Raw genomic sequence first — 17,269 nt, 5'->3', positions numbered from 1 at the left:
GATGGCAAAGATGGCATTCCTGCATGCAATCTGAAGGACACAGATTGCAACATCGGGTTTTTGGATCGCAATTTAATTCAAAGCCAAAATGTCTGTCTTTGCTGAGTTGCTTTCCAAAGATGTTCAAGTTAGTCCACCTTGCTCATAAACTATTATATATAGTCCACCATATAAACTATTATCCCAAATCCGGTGAAGTTCACGTAGTAGTATGTCACTGGACTCACTAAATTGAACGCTTATCTATTTTTTGCCATAATCAATCAGAAAACCTCAACTCCCCAAAAGATCACATATTGCACCACTGATATGGGCGATACAGTCCAGGTTTGTTAGATATAAACAGGTCAACCTTCAAGTTTCCTATTACAAGTGCAAGCAACAACAATGACAAAGTAAAAAGAATTTCCCTCTTATCTCCCCTGTTAAAGATTGTATAACTGGAAAATACCCGTCTTCACGCTTCAGAAATATCAGCAAGGCCCTCTCTTTTGGCTATACAGAACTGAGATGCAACCAGGGCCCTGAAATGGCAAGAGTTCTTCAAACTGTGTACTAGAGAAACATAATAGATGGTTAAGCTCGTTACATCAATATTGACCAGTTTTGGCCCTTTTCATTCCACTGGAAGTGAATGGAGAGATGCTCCCGCTTGGTTGAGAGCTCTCCTCTCTAAAATTGGAATTTAGCACAGCCAGTTCCCTCAACTGTTGCGTCTTATAAAAATCCTGCGACTCATCCTGCACACCAAAAATGAAGTCCAAGCATCTCATAAGGGAATGGTAATTATGCAGTGCAAGGACTCTTTACAAATGACGCATTAAGGCATGAGTAAGAATTATTCCTTTCTTTATCCAGAACATGCCAATTTAAAGGATACCTCATACAACAAAATTGTGGACAGGCTAAATATTATACCATATTGGGAGGAAGATAAAACTTGATTGATTAATAGTGTGGAATATTTAATAGAATGAGTAAACACACAACTGAACAGTGAAAGCAAGTACACTGTTAGTGGAAACTAACATTGCACAAGACCTTCAAAGGAGAAATTACAACATTGTGATATTCCAAAAGTCAGTAGTAATGACCTAAGTTCAGATATCCTCAATTCCATATGATGGTAGAAGAGTAGGAACATTTCCGCATAATGCTGACAGTCTCACAATCAATGTGTTTCTCTTTTTTATTAGTAATATTACTCCTCTATCACCCAACACTATCAGATGGACCATGTGCAAACAACAACAACAAAAATTTGCTATGATAAAAGGAGCATGATTTCGTTGTATTTGAAGACTCTAAAAGAAGAAATGAGAATTAATAATGATACCACAGGTTTGAGAAGTTCCTCTAAGATTTCTTGTGCTTGTCTCAACCGTATATCAATGACACTAGCGGGTAATTCAGCCTCGATTAAAATGTGCAGCGGCTCATTCAGATGCTCATAGCCTGGTCTTCCCCTTAATGACTCCTCCTTGAGAATAGAAAAGCAAAGGCAACAATTAATGAGAGAACTATGAATAGATATATGGTGGGATAAACATGGAAATCGTCTAAAAGGATATCTCCACTAAATGAGCCGAAGTAAAAGTAGTACCTTCTCAGGATCTTTTATTGAACCTTTTCCACGAATAAACACACGGCAACCTGTAGATGTTTCCACCCGCTTTAGTGAATTGCCTCTAGGGCCCAGCAGCCGGCCAACAAAGTTGTACTGAAATGAAGTGTAATGTTAGTACCCTTAAGCTTATAACATGTCAGAAGCATCCAGGGAACATGTATACAGATATTTTCCTAACTTTCAAAGCATTCAATAGAAATGTAGGAATTGAGGCATCAATGTTACATGATGCATCCACACATTGTCCATGTTGCTTACATTTGGATAGCTATCCATAGGAATCTCTAATCGCAAAACCCTCTTGACGATATAGGAGCTTGGGCTAGCTGGTGCTGCTTTCCAGTCCATATTCAGTCCTTGTGGTCCGCCTAATCTCTGTTTCATCAAGAACTAACCTATTAGTATTATATATAAAAAATGACAATGAGTTCAGAAAATGCAGAAAGCATGGAAAAACTAAGTACAGGAACAATAGCATTTGAACAAAGCAGAGAATCGACGTTCTAGTTACTCTGAGTGATGAACATTAACTAAATTAAGGAACAGGGGGCAGGTAATTTTAAAATACAATATCCAACTTATGTGCTGTTGGGAGTTAATGGGGGAGTAGGCACAGCCAATAGAAAGGAAAACATAAACATGTTACAAAGCTAGAAATTGATAATCACTTTTTGCCATCCAATAAGGAATTTGATGATAGATTGGTATAAAGTACCACATGCACTTTCATTCAATCCCCATCATAAGCCAAACCTTCAAAATCCTTAGGATGTCTTTCAACATTTCATGGGATTTGTTGAGATTTTTTCCCTTCTTGTTAAATTATCAAATGCTGTGTTCGAGTACTAACCAGATACTGTCTTCTAGCTAAATTATCTAAAGCTTCTCACATAAGCAATTCCCCATGCATTGGATTCAATGAAATTCAACTTCACAACCCCCAAAGATGAAGCTTGGAAAAAAGTCCCAGTCTGGAAGGTAATTTTTTGAAAGGAAGTTAGTGAAAGAATGACAAAACCCCCATGTATCTTTTTTCCTTCATCATAACCTCAGCACACCTAGCCCCTGGTCCCATCCCTAACAACCCCTTATTACATGCACGTCCTAAGAACAGAGAATACAGCATCTTGTAAACTTAGGGGTTGTTTGGGAATAGAGTGGTTTCGTCTCGTCTCATCTCATAATTTCTCATAATTTCCTTCCCAAACATCACTCAAACATAAACATTTTTTAATTTCAAATCTTCAACTTTTTCATTTAATCATTATCTAATCATTACAACTTTCTCAAACTTCCAAACAAAAACAATACTAAAAAATTATATTCTGACAATATTTTAATTTTTATAACATTTTTATTCAACTTTTTCTCTCTTCTTTCCCAAAACCTAATAAAACATCGTAATTCAAACCATTTCACTACTATTCACAAACCATTTCACTAATATTCACAAAATTCTCATCTCATCTCATTCCCCAAGTATCCCCTTAATGTTTCAACATTGACCGGAAGAGGGGGTGAATGCAGGAACGTGCGGGGGGTGGGGTAGTGGCTGGGAGCATCATGGGATTACGAAAGTCTCATACGATAAACAAAGCTGCTAGGAGCAGGAAACATAATGAAAACTGCAAACCTTAAAAGGACACAACTGAAACAAAAGAACTATTGGCAATAACTTGTTGTGACCTTCAAGCTTGATGTGCTCAATAAATGGCTGAAAACCAGAAATTCTTGAATTTCCAAGCAAGAAAATAACTGATACTTTGAGCTAAACGAAGATTGACCAGAAAAAGTTAGCTCTTGTATGAGCCAATAATCAAATTTGGTTGATGAAAGGAAGCAGAAACATCAAGCCAAGTGATCTTGTGATCCATGCACTATCTAGTTTATATCCCAACACGACTGGTTGGAATCAAGAAGTGCAAAACATTGACATTTTTGTTATACTTGTACGGATAGCTAGTATACCGCCCTTTATACATATTTTTCTTTCATATTCCAAGCATGGCATGGTTCTACGCATGGCACAAAAAATAATACACGGGCCTATACAGAATTGACCATATTCAGGGAAAGCAAACAGAAAGAGGATGTATTAATAAATGACACAATTGCAAATTCTTACTTCGTGTGGCAGGCCATTCCAAGCACTGAAACCCATTAGTCTACTATTTGGCATTATATCAGATGAAGCCATATGGCTAGGGCTTCCACGCTGCAGTCTGTCAAGGTCATTATACCCATGATTGGGAATCATTCCAGAAACCCGCATGATCTCTGTTACATAAAAGAGTACAGAAATGGTAGGTTTTACTTTTTCATGTGTAGAATACAAATCACCACAGTGGAAATATTTGTCACAAATTTCATACAATTATAACAGAAGAGGAAATAATAGAATCATAACAATTGACTACAGATTGCCAAATATAACAATCAAACTGATGTAGACCATTAACAAAAATGATCTTTCATCAATTTGAGGAGAGACACCACATTTGTTTCTCATTCCCATTTTAAAGATGTGGTAGACAACATTGCCAAAGGTGAGCAGAGCAACAGACCTGCACTTTGGTTTCCATCTCTAAGAAAATAAGATAGCATTTTACTTTCTTTTCCTTCTATTACTAATATTACAAGAATTTTATCAGTTATTAATCTGCAGAAACCATGTCCTCCGCATTAAACAAGTAGAATAATATGTTTTTTTGTAAGTAAAACAAGTAGAATAATATGTAAACCTCCTGTATCTGTTTCAAGCATTCTATAGATAACATGGTTCAAGGGTGTCCTAACAAATATGTTAAATACGATGGATGTTTACAAAACTGGCCAAGACGGATCATGGAATTCAATTTCAACTACGGGAAAAGGAAGATATAAATACAGATCCAGAAAGCCAACCTTGATTCAAGAGCCGACTACAGATAGGAAGGACTTGCATGAAGGGTCCAAGTTTCTGGTGCTCCGACAACAACTCAGTCAAGTACTGACTAGAAAAGACGACGACATATAACCAAAATATCCAGAGATAATAGAAAAGATTTTGGAGGGTGGACATGAAGGTCAAAATTCTTATCAAGTTTTGGAATTGATTGCTTACCTGTCGACATCCGGGTTGCTTCTTACATGCGAAGATAGAGTTCTTGCAGGGGAGAAATTCTGCGCGTATAGACCTGACATGAATCTTCCACAATATATGCACTCCAAACGGAAGAAAGAAATAAATCTTTGGCTACAGAGAGGAGAAGAAAGCAAAGTTTGGGGAAGCAAACCACTCTGAGATAGTAAATGGTGGGGAAGAAGAGACAAGGTAGGAAAAGACTAAAGATTGTTCCTTTTATCTTTAGGCTTGTAAAATTTCTCGACTGTAGGGTCGGTCCTAAATAGAGGAGGGTTTTGAGGGTGTTGTGTTGGGCTCAATTTGTTGAGAGTTTTCCATGGATGTTATATGGGAAGCTGAAAAAAGAAAGAGAAGTTATTTGCGTTGCGAGCGCAGAAGGCAGAGAGGGCTTTCTGGGTGTAACATCTTGGATTGACACCCTGACACTGACAGCAACAGCAACAGCTCTTGATACCTAATAATGATTGTGTGCACTCTCTCCTCTACAGAGCGCGTGGAATAAAGGCCTTCAATCATGGTAAAATACGAACGACGCCATGCAATGTGGGGCCGCCTCTTGTACTACTGACCGACCCCAGCTACGAAAACCTTTGAATATAAAATTGCAAATGGATGAAGAGGATTAAGGTAAATATCCTCTCATTTTTTTTTTTTTGAAGAAAAGAAGTTCAACTCTTTGTAGGGGTGGTAATATGTTATACGATTTGTTAATTTAATATAAACACGACACAATAATAATAGATTAGAATTTAGTCTTAATGAATTCGGGTCAAAATGGATTGACCCGTTAAGACACGATTGCTTAACGAGTTAATAACGGGTCAACCCGTTATGACACGTTAAGAAAATTAAAATTACAATTATATCTTTATACCTAAAAGTAAAATTGTTAGAATTTCAATATCGATATTTTTATTGTTTTGATTGTAATTTTGGACTTGTATTTAACTTTATAATTTTGATAAATATTGTGATTTTTAAATTTATATAAAATTATGTTAAATTTAATTAGGTCAAACTGGTTAATTTCGGACTTATTTACATAAACAGTTTGAAACGGGTCGTATTGTGTCGTGTTAACCTATTTCGTAATATTTACTAATGGGTTAAAACAGGTTAACACGACACGATCCGTTATGTTAATGGGTCGTGTTAGAGTGAGATTTTGACACGATAGGCTTAACGGGTTGGGTTAGGGTTGAGCTATATAGTATAAAATATACATATTTTGACACGACACGAACACGACCCGTTAACACGATTTGACACCCCTAACTCTTTGATGTGAGATATATGTCTCATATGTGTTGATATTGGACACACGTTTCATATTCAAGGGGCCTATATTATAGATTTTAGAATGGGCTAAATTTCAACAATAATCACACTCTCACTAAATGTGAGACACGTGTTTCATATCCAATATATTTAAATTATAGACCATATCTTATTCTGATAGAAATTAAATTAGCTCGATATGAAAAATGTGCCTCATATATATTGATGTGAGACGTGTTCTACATGCAATCGATCTATTTAAGATTGATCACGAAGGATTCAAAATTAAAATTTAGAAAGTTAAAAAAAAAAATATATATATATATATATACAATTGAATCCTACATTATTTGCGAAAACCTCTTTATCTAAATCTGAGATTAAAAAAGGAAAACTGTCACAGAATCTCATCCCAATTGAAACTTTAAACAACTTTGGATAATCATGTTCTATTCCGAAATCAAGCAAGTGATTGGTGTTGGTGGGTGCACGTGATTTGAATTTGAAGCTCCAGACGGACCACTAGTCCACCAAAGGCTGGAACTCGTGGGCTAGACGACCCCCATCTCCACCAAGTATTTTGGTGGCATTCATTTAAGTCATCCTTATAATCCTCTTTTTTTTTTTGGTTTTCCTTTTTCTTTTTTCCTGATAATCTTTCACTTTTTCTTCTTCATATTCCACTCTGATGCCAACATGCCTTGCTAACCTTTAAGGGTAGGAAAATGGGATAGAAAATGCAGGAAATATCCAAACATTGGAGGATAGAAAAGATCACTATATATGTATGTTTTAATGATGAGAAATGGATATTATATTTTAAAAAAGTGTATTTACAAGATTTAAAATGTATTTCAATAATCAAACAAGTACGTGAGAAGGTAAAAGTAATTTAAATTATACATGACTACTTAACATTTTTCTCAATAATTACTCGGATCTGCTGTAAACCAATGAAACCACTGCTACACCAAACTATGCATCGGTCTTCCCACCTAAAAATCCTACCTCGAGAGGTGGACTGTTTTTCTTGGTGAGAAATGTTAGGGATCTCGATAATGCTCGCCAGCATTTGTTCTCACACTTTTTTATTTTTATTTAAAGCTTGTTTCGATTCTTAAATAAGTTTAGAAGATTTTAAATAAAAGTTAAAAATTAAATAAAATATTTTTAAAATATTATTTTTTAATATTATTATTATTTTAAAATTTAAAAAGTTGAATTATTTATTATATTTTATGTGAGAATATAAAAAAATTATAATAATGAGATGAGATAAAATAAAACACTTTCTAAATCTAAACTAGCTCTTACTAATAAAATGAGTATTTTTTTTTATTGATATTGTGAATTTATTTATTTTTTAAATATTTAAGAGTATTTTAAAAATACATGAAAAACATTTAAAAAAAATTACACTTTAATTTGGATCTCGAGTCAGTAGCTATAGAGAACATTTCTTGTTCATGGTAATAATATCCTTACATCTCATTTATTATTATTTTATTATTCAATTATTTTTCTTTATATTTTATTCTTTGACTCTGGATTTAAAATATTAGAACATGACCTTCTTGCATAATCTTAACTAAATAAATTCAATTAATTAACGTAATCATGTAATTTAAATAAAAATAAATTTAATTTTATAAAACTTGAATTTTTTTTTTTACTTTTTGAGTTAAGTTTTATAAAATTGAATTTATTTTGAGTTAATTTACAAGATTATATTGACAAATTAAATTTATTTTCTTTTATATTATTCAAGAAAGTCATATTCTTAAATTTTTAATCCCAATTCAAATAGCAAAAAGAAAAAAATAAATATATAATAAAACAGTAATAAAGAAAATGGAAGAATATCACTATCTTAATTCTATATACAAATAAGGAGTAATTCTATGTATAATTATAAAGTATGTAAACATCGCGTAATCTCTTTGAAAAAGAATAGAGTTTACTATTAAAAAATTAATTTTTTATATGAATTTTATAAATATATATTTTAAATAATTACAGCTGTTGCATAATTTATAATTATAAATGTATTTTCTCACAAATAATTATCCAATATAAAACGGTGTATAAGAAGGTACCATGTTGCATGAAAAGAAAGGAGCTCAAATCCAAATGTAAAGATCTTAGATTTATGGGAAAGTTGGGGGAAGTAGAAAATTTGTGTGGAAATGTAATTTTCCCTACAACACTCTCATTAGACATGGGTGAACATCACGGAGCATAGGATTCCTGTAAGATACTGTGCTTGAAAAAGTGCACAGCATTGCACGTTATGGGACAGGGACAACAATATACGGATGAAAACAAGCCGTGGGAAAGGCCAATTATTAATGAGGCACAACATGTTGCAAAACATGTTAGGACTGTACTGTAATGTGGTAAAACAAAAGTCAATTTGTCTATCCTAGTGTATTATTATTATATATTCAGGCTAGCTAGGAAATGGCACTACAACAAAAAGAGAGAAGAGAAAGAGAAGAGCATGTGCTATTTGGTAAATCACTAATTATTTTACAAATTTTAGAAATAATTGTATAGCTTTATACAATTTATAGGTAAGTGTAAGCTTTTGGGGAAGTTCTTCAGTGGTCGAGAAGAGAGACTTAAAACACAGTATGAAGTACATAAAATTACATCTATCAATAGGGATGGCCGACACAAATAATAAGAACAACAATAACAAGCAATAAAGATATATTGGTAATTTCAAATCGTTGGCTAACAACATAGAATACAGGACATTGCCAATCAATGAGAAGGATTTGTAATGTCTTTTAAGGATCGTGTCTTGGGGATAGGCTACAAGAGCTACTTTAGTCGGCAATTGATGACATTCGTTTGGCTATGGTGTGCACGGGGTAATGTCCTGTCCTCCATCACTTGCGTACAGGCACAGAAGGAAATGAAGAGGGTGGTTGTGGAGATGATGCTGAGGAAGCGTAGTTTAGATTTGACCCCGAGGGAACCGTGACGGGATAGACTTCTGTGACCTCTTCAGTGCCCTCATTTAAGTATACAACATCCTGCATTGTGAGCTGGTGGTATTCAACAACTTCCCTAAGAAACCGATTCTCGCGTGCATAAACTGAGTTTTCGTGAGCCAATCTGGCCTTCTCTGCCAAAAGCGTTTCAAGTTGAAGCCGAATCTGGCATAGGAACATTGGCATCAGAATTTAGAGTTGTTAGATGCAAGTACTGAATTTGCTTCAACACAATGTTTCATATCATTAGAAATAGAAACTAGGACGGGTTTGAATTCAGAGATGAGATAAGATGAGAAAGATGGTTTTAAATTAAAAAGATGAAAGTTGAATAAAATATTGTTAGAATATTATTTTTTCATATTATTATTGTTTTAGGATTTGAAAAAGTTAAATTATTTATTATATTTTATGTGTGAATTTGATAAAGTTGTAATGATGAGATGAGATAAAATGCATTCCGAATTCAAATGGGGCCTAAAACTGGAAAATTCAAATTAGAACATGAGCCATTTCTAAAACTGCAATCAATTCCTTCCTTTCTCTGTTTCAACAATTAAGTTTCAACTTTTCCATAAATGATCATAGGCAGACACATGTTAATACATGTGCCACTACAGCATATAAACTATAGAGGAAAGAAGAGTACTGCTAATTTCTTAGAGTGGTAGTGATGTTCATTGTTTACTTTGAAAATGAAAAGGGGGCAATCACATGCATCCACCTCAGCTAGTGACTTCACAGGTGATGGTAATTGTTAGCAATGAAGAGGCAACTTTTAATTACAAAAAATGTAAGTGGTTCTTTGGAAAAAAATGAAAATAAATAAATAAATAAAATAAAGAGAGAAAGTACATACCAAATCATCATCTTCTGGATTCCTTCCCCTTTCACGATTCTCCCGAAGAATTTTATTTTCTTCTTCCAGCTGAGCACATCGCTCCTTCGCAAAAGCCAGATCTGCTTTGACAGTCTTCAACTCCCGAAGAAGAAGCTTTGCTTTCGCAGCCATTGCCATTGCAACCTGTTGTGTAAACCAAAAGGTGATATGAAAAATCTCATCATAAAGATCAAGTACTAATGTCAAACCATCTAGGATGCCCCCAGCATTCTGGTAATAATCCTGAAATCCCAAAACCCTACTCCCATTTTTTCCTTCTTCCTTTCTCCTTTGCTATTATTACAGTCACAGACAGCTTCAGTAGAATTGTTCATTTGGTTTTAGAATCATTCTGTACTTTTCTACTCACAAATACAGAGAACGTAATACAGATATAGAGGGATTGCTGCATGTCAGCTGAACAAACCAAGGCCAGTCATTTTCCGTAGAAGAGCCAATCTGTGGAATTACTTCTAGGCTAGAAAAGAATGCAAAACAGTAACAGAAACTCATGCACAAAAATATTCCTATTACATAAACCAGTGATACAAAGTTGCCACCTTACGTCGCGAGATGCCTTCAACTGAAGTTCTTGGTCAGTTTGTATCTGGGGTTGCATTTGGGGTCGTTGTGATGTAGTAGAAATCTTTGATGCCTCATTCTGTACATCAGAACCACTGGGCTTTTTTCTGATATGCTTACGAGTTCCTTGAATGATATCTGCAGTCCGGCTCTCCACAATGGTAATGCCCTCCTGAAAATTTGGAAGAGAATTGGTACAGAAAATAGAATGGTAGAATTATAAATAACTGTAGTTGTAAATCATGTTAATCATCGGTTACATGATTTTAATGGTTTGTTAAAACCAAAAAAGGTACTAAGAGTCCAGGATTCTTGCTCTTTGCTTACTTTGCAATTACAACAATTACAAGTAAAAAAAAAAAAAAAAAAAAAAGGTCCCTTGTTAATGCATTGGAGGCTTTCCCCGGTAGAAAAAATGAAGTTTAATATTGACATCTCATCTCTTGGGAATCCAGGATTTGCTGGTTGTGGAGGAATTTTGAGAGATGATGGTGGAAGTTTTGTTTTTGGTTTCTCTCTTCACTTAGGAAAGGAATCAAATATGTTTGCTGAAGTAATGGCATTGAAACAAGGTTTGTTATATTGTTTGCAGCTTGGGTTTTGCTGATGTTATTTTTGAATCAGATTCTGCAGAGTTGGTACGTTGGTTTAAACATGTAACTTCTCCATCTTGGAACTTCTTAGAAATTTGGGATGATATAATTGCATTTGGTCAATCTTTATCTTTCTCCTTGCACATCTATAGAGAAGGTAATTTGGTTGCTGATCAATTAGCTAAAGCTGGTTCAAAAGGTTTGTTTGAAGTTTTTTTCTTGTCTTATTTCTTACCTAGATTAGCATGGGGTGAATTAAAATTGGATTTGACAAGTTTGCCAAAATTTACACAGATTTTAGTTTTTAATATTTTGTATGCGCCTTGTTTTTAAACTGCAGCTACTAATAGCTTACATTTGTGTGTTTGGATTATAGTTGGTTTTTGATGAATAAATAAATTATATTGATCAAAGAATGGCAAAGCCAGTTACACAACTCTAATGCCCTAACTAGGTAGGCACATTAGAGACAAGAAAATCATGAAGAGCCATGCCATTAAAATCCACAGCTATGGCCCAACTACAAAGAGTTCTGAAAAATAAGTAGCTTTTCTCACAAGTTTTGTTTAGCACAGGAGTGTATAAAGCTTTCATTTTAAAGTTTTGTATAGATTGATAGTATAGTATCAATGTTTTAGAACTTGGTTTGGGATTTTGTAACCCCCAAGTTATTTCTTTGTACATGGTATTCATCGAAAGTGAAGGCAATTAATAAAATTTGGGGTACCACCCCTCTTTCTGGAAAGAAAAAAAAAAACTGTATAGAGTCAGGGTAAACGTATATATAAAAATGGAAACCGTGAATTTTTTCATGAAGAGAGAAAAATTCATAATCAACCAAAAAATATTAAAAAAATTATAACAGTTAATTTCACCATTGTGAGCAAAAGATAAAGCACTGAAAACTCAATAGCATTTGGAGAGTTCCTTCGGAAGCTAACCTCTAAAGCACTACCAATGGTGCCACCAATATGATTAAGAGAAGATGCAATGGCACCCAACCCCTTTTGTAGTTTAGGGCTTTCCATGTCTTGAAGTCTCTCATCCGAGTGAATGGGATTTTGGTACTGCAAATAGAACACAAATAAAAAATCGCATATTACAGGTCAACAGACAAACAGAGATCTATATACATATATATATATATATTAATTTTATTGTTCACAATATTTTGACGTACAGTCTTGAATTCTCACCTTGCCCATTGTTGCTCTACCAGGCACTTGTGGCCTCGTACTTTCAGGTGTGTGAATTTGTTGGGGTGCGCTATCATCATCAAGAACTGCTTTAGCTTTTCTAGCCAGAACACCCCAAAATCCATGTTTGGGTTCGCTCAAACTTTTCATTGATGTATATTCATATGATTGTGAATCCTATGTTGGCAAAATAAATAAATAAAAACATACGCACTCATCAATTTGATATGGAAGGAAACTTCGCTGGAGCTCATAATGGCTAAAAGGGCAACTTTACTGCATATTAGAAAGCCTTATTGAAAGAGGACGGGAGTGGTCGTCGTTAGGTATTCGAAATATCTATATGGCAAATGGGCACTTGAATCGTCGGACTCATAGCAAAGAGCTAAGACTTGTAAGAATGAAGTGGCAGAACTAGATCTTCATTGTTTGCTAAACAAATCAAAGCATCTAAAAATATGACACAAAGAAACCAAATCCAGTTCCGTTCCAACACTTCAGCATGACGAGCAATATAGAAAAGAGGAGAGGAGAGGAGAGGAAAGAAAAGAACCTGGAGAGAGACGGAGGGAGAACGAGAAGGAGATGCGGGTGTTGGGTTGGGAGAGCGGGAAGAGTGCCCGTAAGCAGAGGAGAGAGAAGTGTCGCGGTAGGCCGAAGATGCTCTAATTGCCTTGGCGACGAGTGATGAGGAGTCGCGATGAGGCTGAGGTTTGTGAATTCCTCGTTTTGCTTCCTCTACTCCATCTTCTTCTTCTGCTTCATCTTCATCATCATCCGCATCTAATGCAATGGTCGAATGCCTCGATACCATTCCCTGCTGCCTCCTTCTATACGCCATCCGTATGATCTGATTCAAACTTCAAACCCCCTCCGGCTCCCCGCTCTTGGCTCTTGGCTTCTTCTATACACAAAATAACAACTTCCAGTTCCTTTTTCTCAAACTTCTTCTTCTTCTTCTTCTGCCTATTCCCGCGAGCGCTCTCCTTCTCCGTGTGTCAGAGGAGTAAGATGTCAACGCCGACGAATGGCGTACCCATCTGGCTCTGATCTCTCAACTTCCGCCAGCCAGCCCAATGATGGCGTACCCATCTTACCAAACTCTCTCCTCGTCGGTGTCTTTGTCATTGGGCCTGATGGCCCACACCTCTTCAACAATCTACATGGTGATTGTGTAGAGATATAGGCAGGACATTGGGGCTTCTTTAGCCCATATAAGAAAATATTGTTTTTCATAAATATTTTATTATCTTTTTTTATAGGAAATATTTTATTATCTTGAATTATATAAATTTATTTAACATATTTAAATATTTATTTGTAACCCCCTAAGCTCTATACTAGAAAAGGTATTCATTCTATCGCAAAGTAAGAGTCCCAGTTTGGATTTAAAAAATATTTTATCTCATCTCATCATTACAACCTTTTTAAATTTTTATACAAAATATAATAAACAATTCAACTTTTTTAAATCTTAATTCTAACTTTTTCAAATTTCAAAACAGTAATAATATTAAAAAATAATATTCTAATAATATTTCATTTAACTTTTATTTTTCATCTAAAACTATCTCATCTCATTTCTGAATCCAAACCATTAATAAAATTAGAATTACTCTCTCTTCTATAATATATATATATATATATCTTTTTATTTAAGTGATTGGCATAAAAAAACTTCGTAAAATATATTATTAAAAATCAGAGAATAGATCAAAGAAGTAAATAAAGATAAAAGATAAAGGAAGTATACATTTTACAATCTTTTCTTTTTAACGATGTAAAAAAAAATGATGTTTATAACCTTTTCTTTTTGAAAAAATGAATGACTAAGAAGTGGAAAATAATGAATATATTTACATTTTACAGTCTTCAAGACACGATCGTTCTCAGAGCGACTTCCCTCTCTAGCTAATCAAACCAAGGCATTTCGGTACTCACAAGTCATAATTCTTTAAAATGAAGGCTCCAGGGCAAATTGCTTTCCCTCCCTTCATCCTGAAACCGGATTTTATTTCTTTAATGTTGACTGAGTAATCCCGATTATAATATAAATTAAAGAGAAATAATTCTTAATGTGACTGAGGTCAAAGATGTTACACACTTCTTTTACCTTCACCTTTATCAGCTACCATGGCTAAAAATGTCAGATTTAGGAAACTCTGAGACTGGAGATTCATTCCTGCATGACTCTTGCAGGAACTGTTTTGTTTGCTGTCGCCATTTCCTTTGACCTACTTTGAGTATTGAACTCCCGCCAGAATTTAATGACTTGAAGAGACTCTTCTTCTGTTGATCTCTGGATGACAATTCTAGCAGCGTATCCCTTCTCTCTCATTTGAAGGCATATCTCTGAGGGATTGTTAGCGGTAAGCATGACCATGTACAACCAGCCCTTATCTGACAATAGATTGTCAGCAATTGGCAATATCTTATCGATAACTCTCCGGCCATTCTCCCCACATGCCCAAGCAGAGGCAATTCCTTCACGACCCACTTCATCTTCGGGTGTTGGCACATATGGTGGGTTCACAACCATTACATCAACCAATCCTGCCAAACGCATCTCCAATCCTGATGCAATGTCAGTGGCTAGCAACTCTGCATGAACACCATGTGCTTCTAGGGTCTCATTGGTAACTCTCACTGCATGAGGATTGACATCAGTAGCAATATAGTGAACTCCAGCAGCCTTCTGTCCCAACATGAGAGCTAAAGAGGTGATGATATACCCACTACCGCAACCCACTTCCATGCACAATGTTGGATGATGCTCTAACAGGTTATTTCTATCTGCGAGAAGTGCATCAACCAGTGCAAATGAATCGTCACATGGTTCATAAACCTCCCTATGTGTACTCACAAGGCTGATTTGGGCCATCTTGAAGAACATCTTGTAAAGGACCTGAAATGACTGAAAAGTTTGCAAGAGTGCTCAATAGACCGATAAAACAGGAAAAAAGAAAAATAAATGAAGTACTGAGAACTGGTTTTCCAAGGTTTACACTGAAAATATTATGTTTATGCCAGAGATTTGGTTGCCTCATATTGTTCCATAGTTTATCTTCCTTCAGAAAGAGGTTTATGTTGACTCCAGCTCTAGGTTGTCACGTTCTATATCCGAATGAGGAAACTCAAATATTAGCTTTATCATAAGCCAAAAGCTACAGATGCTTGAGTGTGACAATTCCAAATAGAATGCAAATTCAAATCATGTAGGGTGCTCACATCATTTGCAATATATTGAAAACAAACTTTAACGAAGCCAATATAGCAATCAACACAGACTAACAGAAACAGATTGAACAAGAATTAGAAAAGAAAGTTTCCAGGCATTGTTACTTCCAAACCATACTTTTTACTTGAGTCGTAAATTGCCTTTTACCCGTGGAGTTCTCAAACGATGTTTACATAAGCACAAGGATCATGACAAAAGTTATCTGACTTTTCTGTGAAGTACATATATATTGTCACTTGTCAGTTTATAGGTTTTTATTTATGACACAAATTAACATATCAATATGTATTTAGTCAAATGAGGGGAACAAAGGAAACACATGCGCATGCACACACAGAGACCAGATTTTCCAAAAAGTGGCGATCTCTTCAAAATGCTTGCATTTCAAATTGCTCCACTCCAAATATTTTTTCTCATTCAGACTTCAGACCCTTCAGTTTTTATGGATCTAATGTCAACCAGAGAAGTAAACATTTGAGTTCATTACTTAAAATGACAATTCACGTCCATTACTTACATCACCAATTAAAAGATTTAAAACGTAGCTGGTTTAGTGGAGGAGTTTGAGAGGAAAAAGAATTGAAGAGTAATAAATCATGGCAAGGGATTTCTCTCATTAGTAAAGGGTCGGAGGGAAAAATCAGCCTGCACTCATATACAGGCTAAAGCTAAGCAAAGACCGTTGTGATTTAATAGACTACTAATGAAATTCCATATGAGAAATTGCATTTCTTACTCGAACAATAACCAGGCAAAGAGTGTTTTTGGCTTGGATGGAAGCAGTCTAGTAGCCAACAAGATAGTGGAACTGGAATTGCTTGTTAGAATACTTCAATCCAACTAATTTTGAAAACCACATTATTCAATGGGAATCGATCACATTAACTGAAGTAACAAGACAACACGAATCGTAATATAAAAGATTTAAAGACTATCAATGAGAGGAGAAATCATGGCAATCTATCATGATCAGACGTAGAACCAATAAGCAAAACTTCCATCAAGAAACTCAATGAGTAATTAAATCGAACGCTTTGCGAGGTGCATCTATATGAGCGCAGAGATGACTGAAATTATAACAAAAACAGCTCCCATTCAAAGTCAGTGGAGTGAACAGCATGACCAAATATTCTACTTGCAAAGGCATGAAAATCAAGGAAGATGTGAATGGTGAGGTACCTCGAACAAGCTGGGAAGACGAGAGAGAAGAAAGAGTGGTATAGCCTGCCGATACCAGTTTGCCTCTCACACTGAGATGGGAAGCCTTCCCAGTTCCATCTACTCTTCGCAAGCGCGCGCGCGAGAGAGAGAGAGAGAGAGAGAGAGAGAGAGCCTGCGACTCTGCTACGCGCGTATGTTTTGCGTGGTCGCTGAGTTGTTTGTACCTTGCGGCGCTTAAGTCGCTTTTATGTTAGAAATGCGGGATTCGGGAAGCATGGCAGGAAAATGCATGGAAATGGTCGGTGCTACATCAGTTCGTAGCCGGATACATATAAAAGCTGTGTACCGATTTACGTGTTATGTTGGTGTTTCTAATAACGTGTATATAGAGATGGGGATAATGCTTCCACGGATAAAAAAGTCAAAAGTCAGCATAGTGGGTACTTTTATTTATTTATTGATTAAGAAATTTTTTAAATAATATTATGATTTTTTTTTAAAATATCTTTAAAGATATAAAAAAATATATGAAAAAAATAAAAATAAAATTGTCTACTCGGTGGCCACTATCTGTGAGTTTTATTTGTGGCT

The 17,269-nt window shown here is 35.3% G+C and overlaps 3 protein-coding genes across 8 annotated transcripts; all 3 read right to left on the bottom strand.

Annotated features, from left to right (window-relative positions):
• Positions 1 to 128: 128 nt before the first annotated feature.
• LOC122293984 (KH domain-containing protein At3g08620-like) lies at positions 129 to 5,189 on the bottom strand. 3 transcript variants are annotated; one of them, XM_043102455.1, is made up of 8 exons: positions 4,731 to 5,189; positions 4,532 to 4,620; positions 3,753 to 3,904; positions 1,886 to 2,002; positions 1,604 to 1,720; positions 1,337 to 1,480; positions 590 to 740; positions 129 to 524 (listed from the first exon to the last, which is right to left on the bottom strand). In XM_043102455.1, exons 1-7 carry the CDS (start codon positions 4,808 to 4,810, stop codon positions 591 to 593), a joined length of 849 nt encoding a protein of 282 aa, XP_042958389.1. In that variant the 5' UTR covers positions 4,811 to 5,189; the 3' UTR covers positions 129 to 524; position 590. The 3 variants fall into 3 exon arrangements, with proteins under 3 accessions (XP_042958389.1, XP_042958388.1, XP_042958390.1); XM_043102454.1 differs by having other exon boundaries at positions 129 to 740; positions 4,731 to 5,187; XM_043102456.1 differs by having other exon boundaries at positions 129 to 740; positions 4,532 to 4,616; positions 4,731 to 5,187.
• A 3,523-nt stretch (positions 5,190 to 8,712) lies between these two features.
• LOC122293983 lies at positions 8,713 to 13,390 on the bottom strand. The gene is made up of 6 exons (XM_043102453.1): positions 12,833 to 13,390; positions 12,280 to 12,456; positions 12,025 to 12,150; positions 10,474 to 10,662; positions 9,888 to 10,052; positions 8,713 to 9,193 (listed from the first exon to the last, which is right to left on the bottom strand). The coding sequence occupies exons 1-6, from the start codon at positions 13,118 to 13,120 to the stop codon at positions 8,924 to 8,926; spliced, it is 1,215 nt and encodes a 404-aa protein (XP_042958387.1). The 5' UTR covers positions 13,121 to 13,390; the 3' UTR covers positions 8,713 to 8,923.
• A 726-nt stretch (positions 13,391 to 14,116) lies between these two features.
• LOC122293986 (methyltransferase N6AMT1-like) lies at positions 14,117 to 17,020 on the bottom strand. 4 transcript variants are annotated; one of them, XR_006237426.1, is made up of 4 exons: positions 16,697 to 17,020; positions 15,285 to 15,393; positions 14,384 to 15,193; positions 14,117 to 14,277 (listed from the first exon to the last, which is right to left on the bottom strand). XR_006237426.1 is itself a non-coding variant. In XM_043102457.1 (3 exons), exons 2-3 carry the CDS (start codon positions 15,324 to 15,326, stop codon positions 14,456 to 14,458), a joined length of 780 nt encoding a protein of 259 aa, XP_042958391.1. In that variant the 5' UTR covers positions 15,327 to 15,393; positions 16,697 to 17,020; the 3' UTR covers positions 14,117 to 14,455. The 4 variants fall into 4 exon arrangements, 2 of the variants coding, with proteins under 2 accessions (XP_042958391.1, XP_042958392.1); XR_006237428.1 differs by having other exon boundaries at positions 14,393 to 15,193; XM_043102457.1 differs by having other exon boundaries at positions 14,117 to 15,193.
• Between the last annotated feature and the right edge of the window lie 249 nt (positions 17,021 to 17,269).

The sequence above is a fragment of the Carya illinoinensis genome, chromosome 14, assembly GCF_018687715.1.
Source record: "Carya illinoinensis cultivar Pawnee chromosome 14, C.illinoinensisPawnee_v1, whole genome shotgun sequence".
Taxonomy (NCBI): domain Eukaryota; kingdom Viridiplantae; phylum Streptophyta; class Magnoliopsida; order Fagales; family Juglandaceae; genus Carya; species Carya illinoinensis.
Note: the sequence above shows the minus strand (reverse complement) of the source record. Positions and strands in the feature narration are given on the sequence as shown.

What these genes read in the sequence shown, in the direction of transcription:
- LOC122293984 (XM_043102455.1), bottom strand. Translation starts at nt 4,810, where the DNA reads ATGTCAGGTCTATACGCGCAGAATTTCTCCCCTGCAAGAACTCTATCT. An exon ending in GGAATGGCCTGCCACACGAA is followed by an intron (nt 2,003 to 3,752) that starts GTAAGAATTTGC and finishes TTGATGAAACAG; the next exon opens with AGATTAGGCGGACCACAAGG. An exon ending in CAATAAAAGATCCTGAGAAG is followed by an intron (nt 1,481 to 1,603) that starts GTACTACTTTTA and finishes TCTATTCTCAAG; the next exon opens with GAGGAGTCATTAAGGGGAAG.
- LOC122293983 (XM_043102453.1), bottom strand. Translation starts at nt 13,120, where the DNA reads ATGGCGTATAGAAGGAGGCAGCAGGGAATGGTATCGAGGCATTCGACC. An exon ending in CTCCCTCCGTCTCTCTCCAG is followed by an intron (nt 12,457 to 12,832) that starts GTTCTTTTCTTT and finishes TTGCCAACATAG; the next exon opens with GATTCACAATCATATGAATA. An exon ending in GTAGAGCAACAATGGGCAAG is followed by an intron (nt 12,151 to 12,279) that starts GTGAGAATTCAA and finishes TTCTATTTGCAG; the next exon opens with TACCAAAATCCCATTCACTC.
- LOC122293986 (XM_043102457.1), bottom strand. Translation starts at nt 15,326, where the DNA reads ATGAGGCAACCAAATCTCTGGCATAAACATAATATTTTCAGT. An exon ending in ATAAACATAATATTTTCAGT is followed by an intron (nt 15,194 to 15,284) that starts GTAAACCTTGGA and finishes CAAACTTTTCAG; the next exon opens with TCATTTCAGGTCCTTTACAA.